We start from the raw sequence: 18,578 nt of genomic DNA, 5'->3' as shown, positions 1-18,578 counted from the left end.
CACAGCTGGTGCTTCAGTAGTGCAGTGTGTGATGTCTGTCACAGCTGATGCTTCAGTAGTGCAGTGTGTTATGTCTGAGGAGCTGATGCTTCAGTAGTGCAGTGTATTTTGTCTGTCACCTGATGCTTCAGTAGTGCAGTTTATTTTGTCTGTCACCTGATGCTTCAGTAGTACAGTGTATTATGTCTGAGGCAGCTGATGCTTCAGTAGTGCAGTGTATTCTGTCTGAGGCAGCTGATGCTTCAGTAGTGCAGTGTATTCTGTCTGAGGCAGCTGATGCTTCAGTAGTGCAGTGTATTCTGTCTGAGGAGCTGATGCTTCAGTAGTGCAGTCTGTTATGTCTGAGGCAGCTGATGCTTCAGTAGTGCAGTGTATTATGTCTGAGGCAGCTGATGCTTCAGTAGTGCAGTGTATTCTGTCTGAGGCAGCTGATGCTTCAGTAGTGCAGTGTATTCTGTCTGAGGCAGCTGATGCTTCAGTAGTGCAGTGTATTCTGTCTGAGGCAGCTGATGCTTCAGTAGTGCAGTGTATTCTGTCTGAGGCAGCTGATGCTTCAGTAGTGCAGTGTATTCTGTCTGAGGCAGCTGATGCTTCAGTAGTGCAGTGTATTCTGTCTGAGGAGCTGATGCTTCAGTAGTGCAGTCTGTTATGTCTGAGGCAGCTGATGCTTCAGTAGTGCAGTGTATTATGTCTGAGGCACTACTTCAGTAGTTCCGTGCCAAAGGAATCTTCTTGCCCCCCTGCCAGGATACATCCATCACTCTGATATCATCGTGACAAAACCTCATAAAACGTGCATCTTCCCAGTCGGTGTGGCTCCGGCATCGCAGGAGGTCTCACACCTTTAGCCTGGGCAGCGAGCTTCAGAAGAAAAGGACAGATCCTTATCACACAGCTGGTTGGTACAGGAAGGAAGATTACCTGAAAGTCACCTCCAATCCATAGACTTCATATTTTTCCATATTTTCCTAATATTTCATGGGTTAGGGAAATATGAAAGGAACCATCTCTTCAGAGATTGTTTCAGTTCTTCTAACCCACCTTCCTGGAAATCCGCAAACAAATCAGAGATTCCCTCTCTCAGGCCCCCTGTATTATCTTCCAGTCACGTTTGGTATCAGATGATGCGTAAAATGGTACTGATAACAAATATGGACTCTATTTCTTACTTTGACCTACGGGTACGGAGAAACTGGCAAAGCCGAGATTCTGCCCGATTTTCTCCCTCTCAGGGCAAGAACTGCCCCTCTTCCAATTACACAGGGCTGGGCTTGTACGTGTCACAGCCACTCCCCGCTACAGAGTGGGAAAAACACAGCGACCCACTCAGTTCTTGGTCCTTCATCTGACATCGAATAACATCACGAGCGCCCGCTGGACACGGGCACCCCGCCATCTTGGATTATTCCTTACAAAGACTTTATCTATTACTGGACTCTACCACGGTGATTCTGAACTTACAGACATTCTATTCCCTTCCACCTCTTACCTATTTCTATCCAACCGATCTGCTCCACTGGCAGGTAGATTTATCTGTCAGGTTTAATGTATATATTCTTTGTGTATAGTTTTTAGAATTAGAATAAAACTAACGATTTAATGGTTCCACTAAGAACTCTGTCCTCAGAAGAGACATACTACCGCATTGTCTTATTTTTATAAATTTACTAGCTAGGTTGCAAATAACTGTTTCGTCCCTTTAGGATTAGCTAGCCGGGGTCTCTTCGCCTCAATTCAATATGAAGAGTGGTGGCAGCAAATTTATTTGATTTCCAGCACGAAATCTATAATTTTATTTTACCGATTGTGCATACAATCGCGATTGTATCATGTATGGGCACACCAACCAATCTTAACCGTCTACTGTTCTCACAGTGGATTCGCCTCCAGAAATCTCCAGTGGACGAGACCTGTATGGCAACTGTGGCATAGTACGACGGGATTGGCGGGTGGTTGTCACAGTAGTGCAGTGTATCCTGTAGGGTTGTTGCGGGTATCGAAATTTCGATACCCAATTGATACTTTTGTCCCGGTATCGATAAGATACCGGGATTTCCATTTTTTCGATACTGGGTTGCGCTGCTGCTGTCAGCGCGCTCATGTTCCCTCAGCAGCACGAAGCTGTCCTCCCTCCCCCCTGTGCTGCCACCAATGAGAATAGAGGGGCGGAGGAGGGGCGGGCGCACTGTGCCACCAATGATACACAACTTTTCCTACACAGAGCGGCGCCCAGCGATGTCCCAGCACTCACTATTAGTCCTGGGCGCCGCTCCGTTCGCCCGCTGTGCCCCATCACTGTATCCTCTCCTGCTCCACATGCTGATTACTATCGGAACGATGGGGAGGAGACATCAGCTTCACTCGTGGGCGTTCCTTCTCCCTGCGCTGCGATTGGACAGCGCTACAGCCAGGGAGAAGGAACGCCCACTAGTGAAGCTGATGTCTCCTCCCCATCGCTCCGATAGTAATCAGCATGTGGAGCAGGAGAGGAGACAGTAATGGGGCACTGCGGGTGAACGGAGCGGCGCCCAGGACTAATGGTGAGTGCTGGGACATCGCTGGGCGCCGCTCTGTGTAGCCTAATACTGAAAGTCTGGACCCACGCCTTTAACACATAATACAGGAGGCGGGTGCCGGCAGCAGAATCGTATTGCCGGCACCCTGCCCCTGACAGGGAGATGCGATCAGCGGCAGTTAACCCCTCAGGTGCGGCACCTGAGGGGTTAACTGCCACTGATCTGCCAGTACCCACCTCCTGTATTAAGGGGTAATTATCATTGGTGGTGCAGTGTGACCCCCCCTCAACCCCCCATCCCATTAAAATCATTGGTGGCACAGTGCGCCGGCCTCTCTCAACCCCCCAGTATTAAAATCATTGGTGGCAGTGGCCACAGGTTACTCTCCCCTCCCCCTCATTGGTGGTGCAGTGGCAGCTTCTGATCGGAGCCCCAGCTGTGTAATGCTGGGGATCCGATTGGTCACCATGGCAGCCAGGACGCTACTGAAGCCCTGGCTGCCATGGTAACATCCCTGATGCTGTGTGCACAGAGCAGCAGGGACAGTGTGAAGTCCTATTCACCCTGATAGAGCTGTCACAGGGTGAATAGGACAAGGGATGAAAGATCCTAGGTTCTGGCCCCTAAGGGGGGGAAATGGTTATTAAATAAAAAGTGTAAAAAAAAAAAAAAAGGGAAAAAAACCCCCCACCAAAATATGAAGTATGAATCACCCCCGTTTCCCAATTTCACATATAAAATGTATAAATAATAAACATATTACATATCGCCACGTCAGAAAAGTCCAAACTATTAAAATCTAAAAAAAATCTATGCGGTGAACGCCGGAACAGAAAAAAATTAATAAAAACTGCGCGATTCGCCATTTTTAAAAATGCGGAATGCACGTGGCTTTTTTGGTTTATTTTTTCCGCGTGGTATCGAATGGCATCGAGTATCGCAATTATTTTTCATGGTATCGAAACCGAATCAAAAAATTGGTATCGCAACAACTCTAGTATTCTGTCAGTCACAGGCCGCACTGACATCCTGCGCATGCGCTGCTCTCCTGACGTCGGGGACACTGAAGTCTCTGCCGGAGAGGGACCTAGGAGGCGTCCACCAGTGTCTCCAGCAGTGGTCGTCATCTCCCATAGACGTCCATGTTATGAGGATGTATCCCAGCAGTGATACCAGTATAAGTGTCACATGACCACTGTGGCCATGATGGTTTACATTACTGGTATCACAATTGCAGCCAGTGATTGAATGTAAGAGTCGTGTGAGGGTACACCATACTTTATACTGCTGTCACCTCAAACGTGGAGGAACTGCCCTGACGAGATCTTCCAGTCATCAGTCCAGACAATAGAGAGAAGACCTCATCTCCTCTGATTTCTCCCAAATGTCCCTCATAATCTCCGGTCATTATAAGCATTTCTATGGGATTTCATGCGGATTCTACATTGACTCCTCTTCTTCCATTCAGGTTCCTGTGATATAGGATTGTCCGATGACATCATCAGTACCAGATAATGGATGGAGACGGGGACAAGATGGCGGAGAGGATATTAGATCTTACCCTAGAGATACTCTTCCTGCTTACTGGAGAGGTGAGAGGTTCTGATGATGTCACATTACACCATTATCTATGGTAATTACAGGGGATGTGACTGGAGAGGTGAGAGGTTCTGATGATGTCACATTACATCATTATCTATGGTAATTACAGGTGGACATGGCTGTAGAAGTGATGGACTCTGGCATGTACATGGTGACATTTATTATTATGTCTTCCATGAACAGGATTACTCCACGGTGAAGAAGACGTCTAGTAATCTGATACATGAGAAGAACAATGAGAAGATCCTAGAAGTCGTCCACAAGATGATGGAGCTGCTGACTGGAGAGGTGACACCGCCGGGAATGCTGGGACATTATACAGTCACAGCACTGGAGGGGTCTGGGTGATGACGGTGTCATTGTGTTGTCAGGTTCCTATAAGGTGTCAGGATGTCGCTGTCTATTTCTCCATGGAGGAGTGGGAGTATTTAGAAGGACACAAGGGTCTGTACAAGGAGGTCAAGATGGAGGAGGACCAGCCCCTCACATCTCCAGGTAACGGACAGGACTAAATACAAATGTCCTGGAATTCTCTGTCTGTAAAGTCTGAGTCCAGTCTCTGTGTCTCCTGCAGAGAGATCCAGTCAGAGGACAACACCAGAGAGATGTCCGCGTCCTCTCCTTCCACAGGACGGTCAGGTAATGGAGATGTCCCCTCCTCTGTAGGAGGACGCCTTGTTTTATTTAGTACTATTCTAGGTTTATACTGGTTTATGAAAAGGTGAATGTGATAGCCACTGTATGTTGTCATTCCTGTATGTACGATGTTATTGCATATGTGTATACCACTTTAAAGAACCAAGCGTATATATGTTTTGGGTAATATGGTTTAGGTGGGCTGTAACGTTCCTATGCTGGCTGCATGAAAACCGCCAGCATTCATGCAATTGTATGTTGTTATGTGAGGGCACCCAGATAGCTAATGTTATTGTATTTGTGTATTCTGAGCGGCATTCACCTAATGATATGCCCTCAGACTTGAGCTATCTGGGAATATGTTAAATGTCTGTGTTTGTTGGGAGGGTGTGACATTGTGTGTTTGGGTGGTGATTTCTGTCCGGTTGTTCCCACATGTGTATTGGTGATTTCCCTTTGTCCTGAGAGATAATTGGATTACTCCTCGGGTGTTTCCAGGGCAGAGAGGAGGAAACCATGATGCATTGTGGGGATGTGTTGTGTCGGTGTATCCTGAGTTGCTGCCCTCAATAAAGTGTTCCTGTTTTATACCTTCATGAAGTCTTGGCTCCTATTTGGGGGATGGAATAACTACACTCTTGGGGATTGCTATATCATAATACTCCCCTGAGTATAAGCTCTTGTAAGAGCTTGCTCCTGTTTCCTGTCTACCAGCGGAGACCTTGTGGATCGTGCTACCCCTCCGCTACAATTGGTGGCAAGCAACGGGATTTCAACTACCCAGCAAAGCAACTTTCGGCAGAATTCTAGCGAATAGAAGAAAGGAAGCAGCAATTCGTGAGTTTACTCATTCGGTTGAAAACTGAACCCAGGAACACGTGGAAACTCACAAACGGGCGGTGAATGGGCACGAATTATGCACTTTTGAAACGAAGTACTTTGAAAGAGTTATTGGAGGCAAGGGGAACAGTAGCCAGCAACAAGATAAAGGTTATATTAATCGCAGAGCTAATGGAAGGAGACAGAGCCGCGGCTGCTGCAGCACTTCCAAGGGAGGAGGAGCCAACAGAATTTGAGAAGGAATACAGGAGCAGGATGGCTCTACTTCCACCAGCACTATATGACCAGGTGGCTGACCGAGTTTTTGGAGATGTGCAGGAATACATCATGCTTCGGAGGTCGCAGATGAACCAGCAGACTGGAGAAAGAGCCACGACGCCTGTTAACATCCTGCCAGGGAAAGCTAAAATTCCCTACCAAGCTTTAAAGAGCTATTCGGAAGCGGAGGGTGAGGTAGATGACTACCTGCAGGATTTTGAAAGGTTATGCCAGTTGCACAATATCAGTGCAGAGGATCGGGTACCCCTACTGGCAGGGAGACTATCTGGTCGCGCCGCAGAGGCATATCGTGCCGTACCTGACGAGGACAGTACAAACTATGCCAAGGTAAAACAGGCCATTTTAGCTAGGTATGCGATTACCTCCGAGGCCTACCGACTAAAGTTCAGAGACATTAAAAAGCTCGCCAGAGACACTCACAATGAATGGGCACACCGCCTACAACGAGCGGCAAAGGGGTGGTTGGAGGCCACCCAAGTTAACACCCTGGAAGACCTGTTCCAACTCATGGTAATGGAGCAGTTCTTTGACGGGATACCCACGCACCTGCAGAATTGGGTGCGGGATCGGAAGCCACACACCCTACAAGACGCAGCCAAGCTAGCAGATGAGTTCCAGGATACCAGGAGGGAACAGCACACTCAATCGAAACCAACCTATTGATCTACCACACCAGTACCAACCGTAAACACAGCCGTTCCAGCACGCCCGGGGGTAAGCAATAACACCTACACCCCCAGGTATCAAGCTCGCCCCCCGATACGATGCCATACCTGTAACCAACAGGGACATATGCAGCGGGACTGTCCCCGCAACCGACCACGGCCCAGCTGGAACCCCCCGGTACCCAACAACCGGGCAGCGGTTCATTGTGCCCAAGCGGAACCCTACAGAGTACCCGAGGTCCTAGCTTCCACCGAGGAACCCCTGGGCACACTACATGAGGTGAACCCTATCCAAGCCGCCTCTGACAACCGCCAAGGGCACCGACAAGAGGTACAGATGGAGGGGAGAAAGATACAGGGGTTACGAGACTCTGGGGCTACTATAACGCTGGTCCGCAACCACCTAGTACCCAAAGGCAACCTCACGGGGTAGTGTGTAGCAGTGCGTGTAGCAGGGGGAGCGATCTACAAGATCCCCACGGCCAAAGTCCACCTGAATTGGGGGGCGCGGAATGGGAATGTGGAGGTGGGCCTGATGCAGGACTTACCCGCAGACGTTATTTTGGGCAACGACCTGGGGGAGCTGACTTCAGCTTTTGTTCCCCAGTCCATCAGCCATGAAGCTTATCCGGTTGTGACCCGGCAACAGGCTCGCACCACATCACCACCTAACCACTCTGAGTACTCCTCCGGACATCCCCAAGCCGATCCGTTAGGATCAGACTGTGTATGCCGGCTTGGTTCTGGGGGAGCATTGTGGCAAACCCAGCCACTGTATATTGTCATTCCTGTATGTACGATGTTATTGCATATGTGTATACCACTTTAAAGAACCAAGCGTATATATGTTTTGGGTAATATGGTTCAGGTGGGCTGTAACGTTCCTATGCTGGCTGCATGCAATTGTATGTTATGTGAGGGCACCCAGATAGCTAATTTTATTGTATTTGTGTATTCTGAGCGGCATTCACCTAATGATATGCCCTCAGCAGGGCTGGGACAAGGCCATTTGGTGCCCAGGGCGAAGATGGCAAACTGCGCCCCCCCCCCCCCCCCCCCCGTTTTTAAGAAAGAATCAATGTTGTTTCAAAACAAGAATATACTTAAAGCAATAGAACAAAGGACTGTGGGACTTTGAAAGTCACAGACACTATAAAGTTCCCCCCCATCATCATGTGCCAGTATAAAGTCCCCCCCATCATCATGTGCCAGTATAAAGTCCCCCCCATCATCATGTGCCAGTTTTGTAATAAGCCCCCCCAATGTGCCAGTAACACTATTGTAAAAAAAAAACACTTATACTTACCTAAGTGTCAGCGATGCGATGCAGCCTCTTCCTGTGTCCCACGCTGTAATGTAAGGCTCAGGCGGCACGATGACGTCATTGCGCCGGCCTCTGATAGGCTGCCGGCCTAGTGCCTGCAGCCAGGGGCGTACATAAAAATCACTGGGCCCCATAGCAGGAATCTAAATTGGGCCCCCATTCCCCTTTTATAGCCCCTCCCTTTGTTCCATGAACTATTCTTGCTGCTGCGTTTTATAATTTATGCCATCAGGGCCGGAATGGGATTACAAAACAGCCCTGGCACACAAAAGAGGTATAATAGATGCAGATGTATATTATATACAGCAGTGTACAGTTATGTGAGGTACGCGGTATAATAGATGCAGTGTGTACAGGTATATAGTATATTCCCTAGTGTTCTGATATGTGAGGTACAGGGTATAATAGATGCAGTGTGTACAGGTATATAGTATATACAGCAGTGTACTGATATGTGAGGTACGGGGTATAATATATGCAGTGTATACAGTATATACAGTAGTGTAATATGTGAGGTACGAGGTATAATAGATGCAGTGTGTACAGGTATATAGTAAATACAGCAGTGTATTGACACCTCGTACCTCACATATCAGTACACTGCTGTATATACTATATATCTGTACACACTGCATCTATTATACCTCGTACCTCACATATATAGTATATACAGAAGTGTACTGATATCTGTACACACAGCATCTATTATACCTCATACCTCACATATCAGTGCACTGCGGTATATACTATATATCTGTACATATTGCATGTATAATACTGTGTAATATATGCAGTGTGTGTGCATGTATGTGTGTGTATGTATGTATATATATATATATATATATATATATATATATACACAGAGCAGTGTATTGATGTGACACATAGAAGGTATAATACTGTAGATGCAGTGTTTATAGAAATATGTGGTCAGTTATGCATTATAGTCACTGTGAGGTACATGAGGTAGTGGTAACTGTCTGAAGTAGTATACATGAGTGAGCAATGAGTAAAAACAGGGCATGGAGGGGGGGGGGGGGGGTAAATGATGAAAAGTGGAGGACCTCCTCTTACCTCTCCATTCCAGTCTGTATGGATCAATACAGAGCTGCTTGTGAACTTTTAATACTTGCTGTTAGGGGTTGAAGGACCTGTGATGATGTCATCACAGGTCCTGGCAGATGTACCTTTGAAACCTAGGAACTACACCATTTTTGGTGCAGTTCCTTTGCTAGATTCTGCAGGACCTGTGATGTTGAAGATGATGTCATCACAGGTCCTGGCAGATGCACTGTTCTAACCTGGGAACTACACTTTACACTGTGCAGTTCCCTTACAGGACCTGTGATGACATCATCAAAGGTCCTTTAGCTTTAGAAAGGTAAACAGGAGTAATTAGGGGGCGGGGCCTCTCCTCCACTTCGGTGCCTGCCTGCAGCCTATCAGAGGAAAGGGAAGGGACACGCCTCTCCCTCCCCTGCACCTCCGCTGGCACAGACAGTTTACAATGGAGATGAGCGCAATGGAAGCGCTCATCTCCCTGTGCCCGGCGGCGGCTGCTCACTTGGGGGGGGGGGGGGGGGTCATTTTAGTTGGGGGGGCACATGGGGGGGCACAGCATGATGTAGGGGGGGCCGTGGCCCCCTCTGGCCCCCCCCCTGGCGACGCCACTGCTGCTGGCACTTCACCTGCGCCCCCCTCCTGTCCGCAAATGGTAGCGCCCAGGGCACCCGCTCCTTCGGCCCCTGCCTTGTACCGGCCCTGGCCCTCAGACTTGAGCTATCTGGGAATATGTTAAATGTCTGTGTTTGTTGGGAGGGTGTGACATTGTGTGTTTGGGTGGTGATTTCTGTCCGGTTGTTCCCACATGTGTATTGGTGATTTCCCTTTGTCCTGAGAGATAATTGGATTACTCCTCGGGTGTCTCCAGGGCAGAGAGGAGGAAACCATGATGCATTGTGGGGATGTGTTGTGTCGGTGTATCCTGAGTTACACCAGAGAAAGAAATACCATAAATCAGCCGCACCTGCAAAAATAAAGCATAATTTTATTCAAACAGACAATTGACAAGTTAAAAACATGAATAGACAAGGCAAACCCCCCACATGGGAGAAGAGTTAAAGTGCCACAGTGCATAAATAACCATGTCAAATGACAATAAAGTGTCAGCAAATCCTAGGAAATATACTTATCATGAAGTAGTGGCACATGGTAGTACAGTAGTAGCACATGGAATAGCAAAAAAAAACATCAGTGAGGGGAGCCAAGCAATCCTAACGCGTATCGCCAGTACAAATACTGGCTTCCTCAGAGATCCATGTTGATGCAAGTAACTGTTAAAACCTTTTATAGTTCACATAGTTAAAACATAATTGTATAAACCTGTGGTGAAAGTTAATCGAGTAGCGATCATCTACAGAGGGGGAAAGGAGAGGCGGTGGCAAGGCATGTGGGTTACCTGGGTCCTCCCCGGTGCATGGTCACGCGCAGCTCAGAATGCCGGAACAAGTCGGCGTGTTGAAAAATTCACTGCGCATGCGCAAGATGGCGACCGAACCGGAAATCGACGCCGTGATGCGTTCTAAAGACCGGAAACGCAGCCTGGCATCAACGTCACAGCCGGCCACCCATCCGCGTCATAACAGCCAAAAGGATCGCAAATGAACAGGGGGCGCAAACAAGCGCAATGGGATGTGTGCGACGGTTTGTCACTCATCAGTATGTACCTTTATAAAGTCGGACCAATGAAATATTCAGAAAATAAATAAAGTATGTATCCTGAGTTGCTGCATATCTGTCCTGTGTCGCAGTCTTCCTTCTGGTCCACTAGGGGCGTGTCCACCAGATGGGGAGCTGCATAAATACGGGCGGGTAGCCCTCAATAAAGTGTTCCTGTTTTATACCTTCATGAAGTCTTGGCTCCTATTTGGGGGATGGAATAACTACACTCTTGGGGATTGCTATATCCTAATACTCCCCTGAGTATAAGCTCTTGTAAGAGCTTGCTTCTGTTTCCTGTCTACCAGCGGAGACCTTGTGGATCGTGCTTCCCCTCCGCTACAGACGTCTCTACTGTTCAAGCAAATGATAGAGGTGCAGGAAGTGCTAAATCTGACTCACAGGATAGTGGAATAAGAAGTACAGAGATAAGAAGGCATACTCATCTATGGGTAGAATCTGATCTAATTTATTTATAGGAATAATATAGATGGTGCTAATTAAGAGATGAATAAAATCAATAGTCCAAAGTGTAATTCAATAAAATATTCCTTGGAATGAAAATATAAATATATATATAATAGCCACTTATGGTAAAAAATAGTAATAAATGGATAAATGGAGTCAATAAATGGAGTTCCACCGTATTATTGGGATTTGTGGTGATGATCACAGATCTTGTATTATATCAGGAACGATCTTGCTTGATCTGAGGCTACAGTATTAATCATTGGAGGCCACAGGGTCGTCCCCCCATCATTGGTGGCAGTGGGCAGTTCCGATCGGAGTCCCAGCAGTGTAATGCTGGGGCTCCGATCGGTTACCATGGTAGCCAGGACGCTACTGAAGTCCTGGCTGCTATGGTATGTTAGTGAGCAGCATTATACTCGCGTGCGCCGTGGCCGCCGGTCGCTCCTTCTTCTCATAGGTCTGTGCGGCGCATTCTATAAGCATTAGCAATGCGCCGCACAGACAGAAAAAGGAGCGCCCGGCGGCCACGACGCACGTGAGTATAATGCTGCTCACTAACATACCATGGCAGCCAGGGCTTCAGTAGCATCCTGGCTACCATGGTAACCGATCGGAGCCCCAGCATTACACTGCTGGGACTCCGATCGGAACTGCCCACTGCCACCAATGATGGGGGGACGACCCTGTGGCCTCCAATGATTAATACTGGGGAGGGAGGGAGGAGGGGGGCACTGCCACCAATGCAGGGACTTGAGAACATTCCCGGCACCCGACCTCTGAGAGGACGCTGTGATCACCTGAGGGGTTAATTGTGCGGATCACAGCGTCCTCTCAGAGGTCGGGTGCAGGGAATGCGAGTCACAGAATTCCTTCCCTCCCCCACGCCGGCCGAACTGCTAAGAGTGCCCTCGCAAGCGGCCAGCAGGTATCGGAGACATTTGGACGAGTACAAGTACTCTGCAAATGTCCCGTATCGGTTCATGCTGGGGCGGGCGGCCGCAGATTTAGAATAATAAGTAATACATGGGTGATCACAATCCTCTACTTACTGATAAAGGGAGAGTCTCCCGAAACGCGTCTAAGCAAAAGCCTATAGAGGATTGTCTACCACTAACTACGGTGCACCATCTCAACTACACCTAAGGATCGCTCCGAGAAATATTGCGAGGACCGCGATCACATGACCTCCCGTGTCACACTACAGACGCGCGAACCGCGCCCTGGAACGAGGAACGCTGAAGCCCTCATTACCAGATCGCGTTGGACTTCGCGATTTTTTTCCAGGAACAGCTGATCGACATTGGAGGACTCGTCCTAGCAGCACCGGTTGGTGGGTAAGTGATCTCTGAAGCCGGAGACAGAGCGGAACGATCGGAACTGCAAACTGCCACCAATGATGGGGGGGACGACCCTGTGGCCTCCAATGATTAATCCTGGGGAAGGAGGGGGGGCCCACTGCCACCAATGATGGGGGGGGAGACCCTGTGGCCACTGCCACCAATGATTAATACTGGGGGGGGCACTGCCACCAATGATGGGGACCCTGTGGCCACTGCCACCAATGATTAATACTAGGGGGTGGGGGGGGGAGTTACCAGAGGGGGCTGATAAGAGGGAGAGGCACATGAGGGGCTGATCAGAGGCTGGGGGCTGTTTTTTGGACTTTTGGTTGGTCAGTGGTCACAAAATAAATGTGTTATTTATTTAATTTTTATAATTGGTATCGGTGAGTACTTAAATAAGAGTATCGGTACTCGGTCTAAAAAAATATTGTATCGGGACATCTCTACTATAAACCACTCGTTCTGGTACAGAATTAACCCTGTAATCTTTTTGTTACTAGAAGTCAATTGACTAGTTACAGATACCGGAAATGGTGAAAAATGACATACAGTATAACGGCTCCTTGTGGCTGCCCCAGTGCCCCATACAGTGTACGTCTCCTTGTGGCTGCCCACATACAGTATAACGTCTCCTTGTGGCTGCCCCCATACAGTATAACGGCTCCTTGTGGCTGCCCCCATACAGTATAACGTCTCCTTGTGGCTTCCCCATACAGTATAACGTCTCCTTGTGGCTGCCCCCATACAGTATAACGTCTCCTTGTGGCTGCCCCCATACAGTATAACGGCTCCTTGTGGCTGCCCCCATACAGTATAACGTCTCCTTGTGGCTGCCCCCATACAGTATAACGGCTCCTTGTGGCTGCCCCCATACAGTATAACGGCTCCTTGTGGCTGCCCCCATACAGTATAACGTCTCCTTGTGGCTGCCCCAGTGCCCCATACAGTGTACGTCTCCTTGTGGCTGCCCACATACAGTATAACGTCTCCTTGTGGCTGCCCCCATACAGTATAACGGCTCCTTGTGGCTGCCCCCATACAGTATAACGTCTCCTTGTGGCTGCCCCCATACAGTATAATGTCTCCTTGTGGCTGCCCCATACAGTATAACGTCTCCTTGTGGCTGCCCCCATACAGTATAACGTCTCCTTGTGGCTGCCCCATACAGTATACCGTCTCCTTGTGGCTGTCCCCATACAGTGTAACGTCTCCTTGTGGCTGCCCCCATACAGTATAACGTCTCCTTGTGGCTGCCCCATACAGTATAACATCTCCTTGTGGCTGCTTCCATACAGTATAACGTCTCCTTGTGGCTGCCCCCATACAGTATAACATCTCCTTGTGGCTGCCCCCATACAGTATAACGGCTCCTTGTGGCTGCCCCCATACAGTATAACGGCTCCTTGTGGCTGCCCCCATACAGTATAACGGCTCCTTGTGGCTGCCCCAGTGCCCCATACAGTGTACGTCTCCTTGTGGCTGCCCACATACAGTATAACGTCTCCTTGTGGCTGCCCCCATACAGTATAACGGCTCCTTGTGGCTGCCCCCATACAGTATAACGTCTCCTTGTGGCTGCCCCCATACAGTATAACGTCTCCTTGTGGCTGCCCCCATACAGTATAACGTCTCCTTGTGGCTGCCCCATACAGTATAACATCTCCTTGTGGCTGCCCCCATACAGTATAACGGCTCCTTGTGGCTGCCCCCATACAGTATAACGGCTCCTTGTGGCTGCCCCCATACAGTATAACGTCTCCTTGTGGCTGCCGCATACAGTATAACATCTCCTTGTGGCTGCCCCCATACAGTATAACGGCTCCTTGTGGCTGCCCCCATACAGTATAACGTCTCCTTGTGGCTGCCCCATACAGTATAACGTCTCCTTGTGGCTGCCCCCATACAGTATAACGGCTCCTTGTGGCTGCCCCCATACAGTATAACGGCTCCTTGTGGCTGCCCCATTGCCCCATACAGTGTACGTCTCCTTGTGGCTGCCCACATACAGTATAACGTCTCCTTGTGGCTGCCCCCATACAGTATAACGGCTCCTTGTGGCTGCCCCCATACAGTATAACGGCTCCTTGTGGCTGCCCCCATACAGTATAACGGCTCCTTGTGGCTGCCCCAGTGCCCCATACAGTGTACGTCTCCTTGTGGCTGCCCACATACAGTATAACGTCTACTTGTGGCTGCCCCCATACAGTATAAAGGCTCCTTGTGGCTGCCCCCATACAGTATAACGTCTCCTTGTGGCTGCCCCCATACAGTATAACGTCTCCTTGTGGCTGCCCCCATACAGTATAAAGGCTCCTTGTGGCTGCCCCCATACAGTATAACGTCTCCTTGTGGCTGCCCCCATACAGTATAACGTCTCCTTGTGGCTGCCCCCATACAGTATAACGTCTCCTTGTGGCTGCCCCATACAGTATAACATCTCCTTGTGGCTGCCCCCATACAGTATAACGGCTCCTTGTGGCTGCCCCCATACAGTATAACGTCTCCTTGTGGCTGCCCCATACAGTATAACATCTCCTTGTGGCTGCCCCCATACAGTATAACGGCTCTTTGTGGCTGCCCCCATACAGTATAACGGCTCCTTGTGGCTGCCCCCATACAGTATAACGGCTCCTTGTGGCTGCCCCATACAGTATAACATCTCCTTGTGGCTGCCCCCATACAGTATAACGGCTCCTTGTGGCTGCCCCCATACAGTATAACGGCTCCTTGTGGCTGCCCCCATACAGTATAACGTCTCCTTGTGGCTGCCCCAGTGCCCCATACAGTGTACGTCTCCTTGTGGCTGCCCACATACAGTATAACGTCTCCTTGTGGCTGCCCCCATACAGTATAACGGCTCCTTGTGGCTGCCCCCATACAGTATAACGTCTCCTTGTGGCTGCCCCCATACAGTATAATGTCTCCTTGTGGCTGCCCCATACAGTATAACGTCTCCTTGTGGCTGCCCCCATACAGTATAACGTCTCCTTGTGGCTGCCCCATACAGTATACCGTCTCCTTGTGGCTGTCCCCATACAGTGTAACGTCTCCTTGTGGCTGCCCCCATACAGTATAACGTCTCCTTGTGGCTGCCCCATACAGTATAACATCTCCTTGTGGCTGCTTCCATACAGTATAACGTCTCCTTGTGGCTGCCCCCATACAGTATAACATCTCCTTGTGGCTGCCCCCATACAGTATAACGGCTCCTTGTGGCTGCCCCCATACAGTATAACGGCTCCTTGTGGCTGCCCCCATACAGTATAACGGCTCCTTGTGGCTGCCCCAGTGCCCCATACAGTGTACGTCTCCTTGTGGCTGCCCACATACAGTATAACGTCTCCTTGTGGCTGCCCCCATACAGTATAACGGCTCCTTGTGGCTGCCCCCATACAGTATAACGTCTCCTTGTGGCTGCCCCCATACAGTATAACGTCTCCTTGTGGCTGCCCCCATACAGTATAACGTCTCCTTGTGGCTGCCCCATACAGTATAACATCTCCTTGTGGCTGCCCCCATACAGTATAACGGCTCCTTGTGGCTGCCCCCATACAGTATAACGTCTCCTTGTGGCTGCCGCATACAGTATAACATCTCCTTGTGGCTGCCCCCATACAGTATAACGGCTCCTTGTGGCTGCCCCCATACAGTATAACGTCTCCTTGTGGCTGCCCCATACAGTATAACGTCTCCTTGTGGCTGCCCCCATACAGTATAACGGCTCCTTGTGGCTGCCCCCATACAGTATAACGGCTCCTTGTGGCTGCCCCATTGCCCCATACAGTGTACGTCTCCTTGTGGCTGCCCACATACAGTATAACGTCTCCTTGTGGCTGCCCCCATACAGTATAACGGCTCCTTGTGGCTGCCCCCATACAGTATAACGGCTCCTTGTGGCTGCCCCCATACAGTATAACGGCTCCTTGTGGCTGCCCCAGTGCCCCATACAGTGTACGTCTTCTTGTGGCTGCCCACATACAGTATAACGTCTCCTTGTGGCTGCCCCCATACAGTATAAAGGCTCCTTGTGGCTGCCCCCATACAGTATAACGTCTCCTTGTGGCTGCCCCCATACAGTATAACGTCTCCTTGTGGCTGCCCCCATACAGTATAAAGGCTCCTTGTGGCTGCCCCCATACAGTATAACGTCTCCTTGTGGCTGCCCCCATACAGTATAACGTCTCCTTGTGGCTGCCCCCATACAGTATAACGTCTCCTTGTGGCTGCCCCATACAGTATAACATCTCCTTGTGGCTGCCCCCATACAGTATAACGGCTCCTTGTGGCTGCCCCCATACAGTATAACGTCTCCTTGTGGCTGCCCCATACAGTATAACATCTCCTTGTGGCTGCCCCCATACAGTATAACGGCTCCTTGTGGCTGCCCCCATACAGTATAACGGCTCCTTGTGGCTGCCCCCATACAGTATAACGGCTCCTTGTGGCTGCCCCATACAGTATAACATCTCCTTGTGGCTGCCCCCATACAGTATAACGGCTCCTTGTGGCTGCCCCCATACAGTATAACGGCTCCTTGTGGCTGCCCCCATACAGTATAACGGCTCCTTGTGGCTGCCCCAGTGCCCCATACAGTGTACGTCTCCTTGTGGCTGCCCACATACAGTATAACGTCTCCTTGTGGCTGCCCCATACAGTATAAAGGCTCCTTGTGGCTGCCCCCATACAGTATAACGGCTCCTTGTGGCTGCCCCCATACAGTATAACGGCTCCTTGTGGCTGCCCCCATACAGTATAACGTCTCCTTGTGGCTGCCCCCATACAGTATAACGTCTCCTTGTGGCTGCCCCCATACAGTATAACGTCTCCTTGTGGCTGCCCCCATACAGTATAACGTCTCCTTGTGGCTGCCCCATACAGTATAACATCTCCTTGTGGCTGCCCCCATACAGTATAACGGCTCCTTGTGGCTGCCCCCATACAGTATAACGGCTCCTTGTGGCTGCCCCCATACAGTATAACGTCTCCTTGTGGCTGCCCCATACAGTATAACATCTCCTTGTGGCTGCCCCCATACAGTATAACGGCTCCTTGTGGCTGCCCCCATACAGTATAACGGCTCCTTGTGGCTGCCCCCATACAGTATAACGTCTCCTTGTGGCTGCCGCATACAGTATAACATCTCCTTGTGGCTGCCCCCATACAGTATAACGGCTCCTTGTGGCTGCCCCCATACAGTATAACGTCTCCTTGTGGCTGCCCCATACAGTATAACGTCTCCTTGTGGCTGCCCCCATACAGTATAACGGCTCCTTGTGGCTGCCCCCATACAGTATAACGGCTCCTTGTGGCTGCCCCATTGCCCCATACAGTGTACGTCTCCTTGTGGCTGCCCACATACAGTATAACGTCTCCTTGTGGCTGCCCCCATACAGTATAACGTCTCCTTGTGGCTGCCCCCATACAGTATAACGTCTCCTTGTGGCTGCCCCCATACAGTATAACGTCTCCTTGTGGCTGCCCCATACAGTATAACATCTCCTTGTGGCTGCCCCCATACAGTATAGCGGCTCCTTGTGGCTGCCCCCATACAGTATAACGGCTCCTTGTGGCTGCACCCATACAGTATAACGGCTCCTTGTGGCTGCCCCCATACAGTATAACGTCTCCTTGTGGCTGCCCCATACAGTATAACGTCTCCTTGTGGCTGCCCCCATACAGTATAACGGCTCCTTGTGGCTGCCCCCATACAGTATAACGGCTCCTTGTGGCTGCCCCCATACAGTATAACGGCTCCTTGTGGCTGCCCCATACAGTATAACATCTCCTTGTTGCTGCCCCCATACAGTATAACGGCTCCTTGTGGCTGCCCCCATACAGTATAACGGCTCCTTGTGGCTGCCCCCATACAGTATAACGGCTCCTTGTGGCTGCCCCAGTGCCCCATACAGTGTACGTCTCCTTGTGGCTGCCCATATACAGTATAACGTCTCCTTGTGGCTGCCCCCATACAGTATAACGGCTCCTTGTGGCTGCCCCCATACAGTATAACGTCTCCTTGTGGCTGCCCCCCATACAGTATAACGTCTCCTTGTGGCTGCCCCCATACAGTATAACGTCTCCTTGTGGCTGCCCCATACAGTATAACATCTCCTTGTGGCTGCCCCCATACAGTATAACGGCTCCTTGTGGCTGCCCCCATACAGTATAACGGCTCCTTGTGGCT

The 18,578-nt window shown here is 49.9% G+C and overlaps 1 protein-coding gene across 4 annotated transcripts in view; it reads left to right on the top strand.

Moving 5' to 3' along the window:
• LOC121000844 (gastrula zinc finger protein XlCGF26.1-like) overlaps positions 1-18,578 on the top strand; it is a 96,519-nt gene that overhangs the window by 15,167 nt on the left and 62,774 nt on the right. For 2 of the 4 annotated variants that reach the window (XM_040431562.1, XM_040431559.1), the window contains exon 2: positions 4,693-4,757. In XM_040431562.1, the coding sequence (XP_040287496.1) occupies positions 4,693-4,757 (65 nt within the window). Of the gene's footprint in view, positions 1-3,981; positions 4,109-4,301; positions 4,407-4,489; positions 4,614-4,692; positions 4,758-18,578 lie in introns of all 4 variants that reach the window. The other 2 variants (XM_040431560.1, XM_040431561.1) reach the window with 2 other exon arrangements.

This window comes from Bufo bufo, chromosome 5 (assembly GCF_905171765.1).
Source record: "Bufo bufo chromosome 5, aBufBuf1.1, whole genome shotgun sequence".
NCBI classification, from domain to species: domain Eukaryota; kingdom Metazoa; phylum Chordata; class Amphibia; order Anura; family Bufonidae; genus Bufo; species Bufo bufo.
This window is presented reverse-complemented; position numbering and strand designations above follow the sequence as displayed.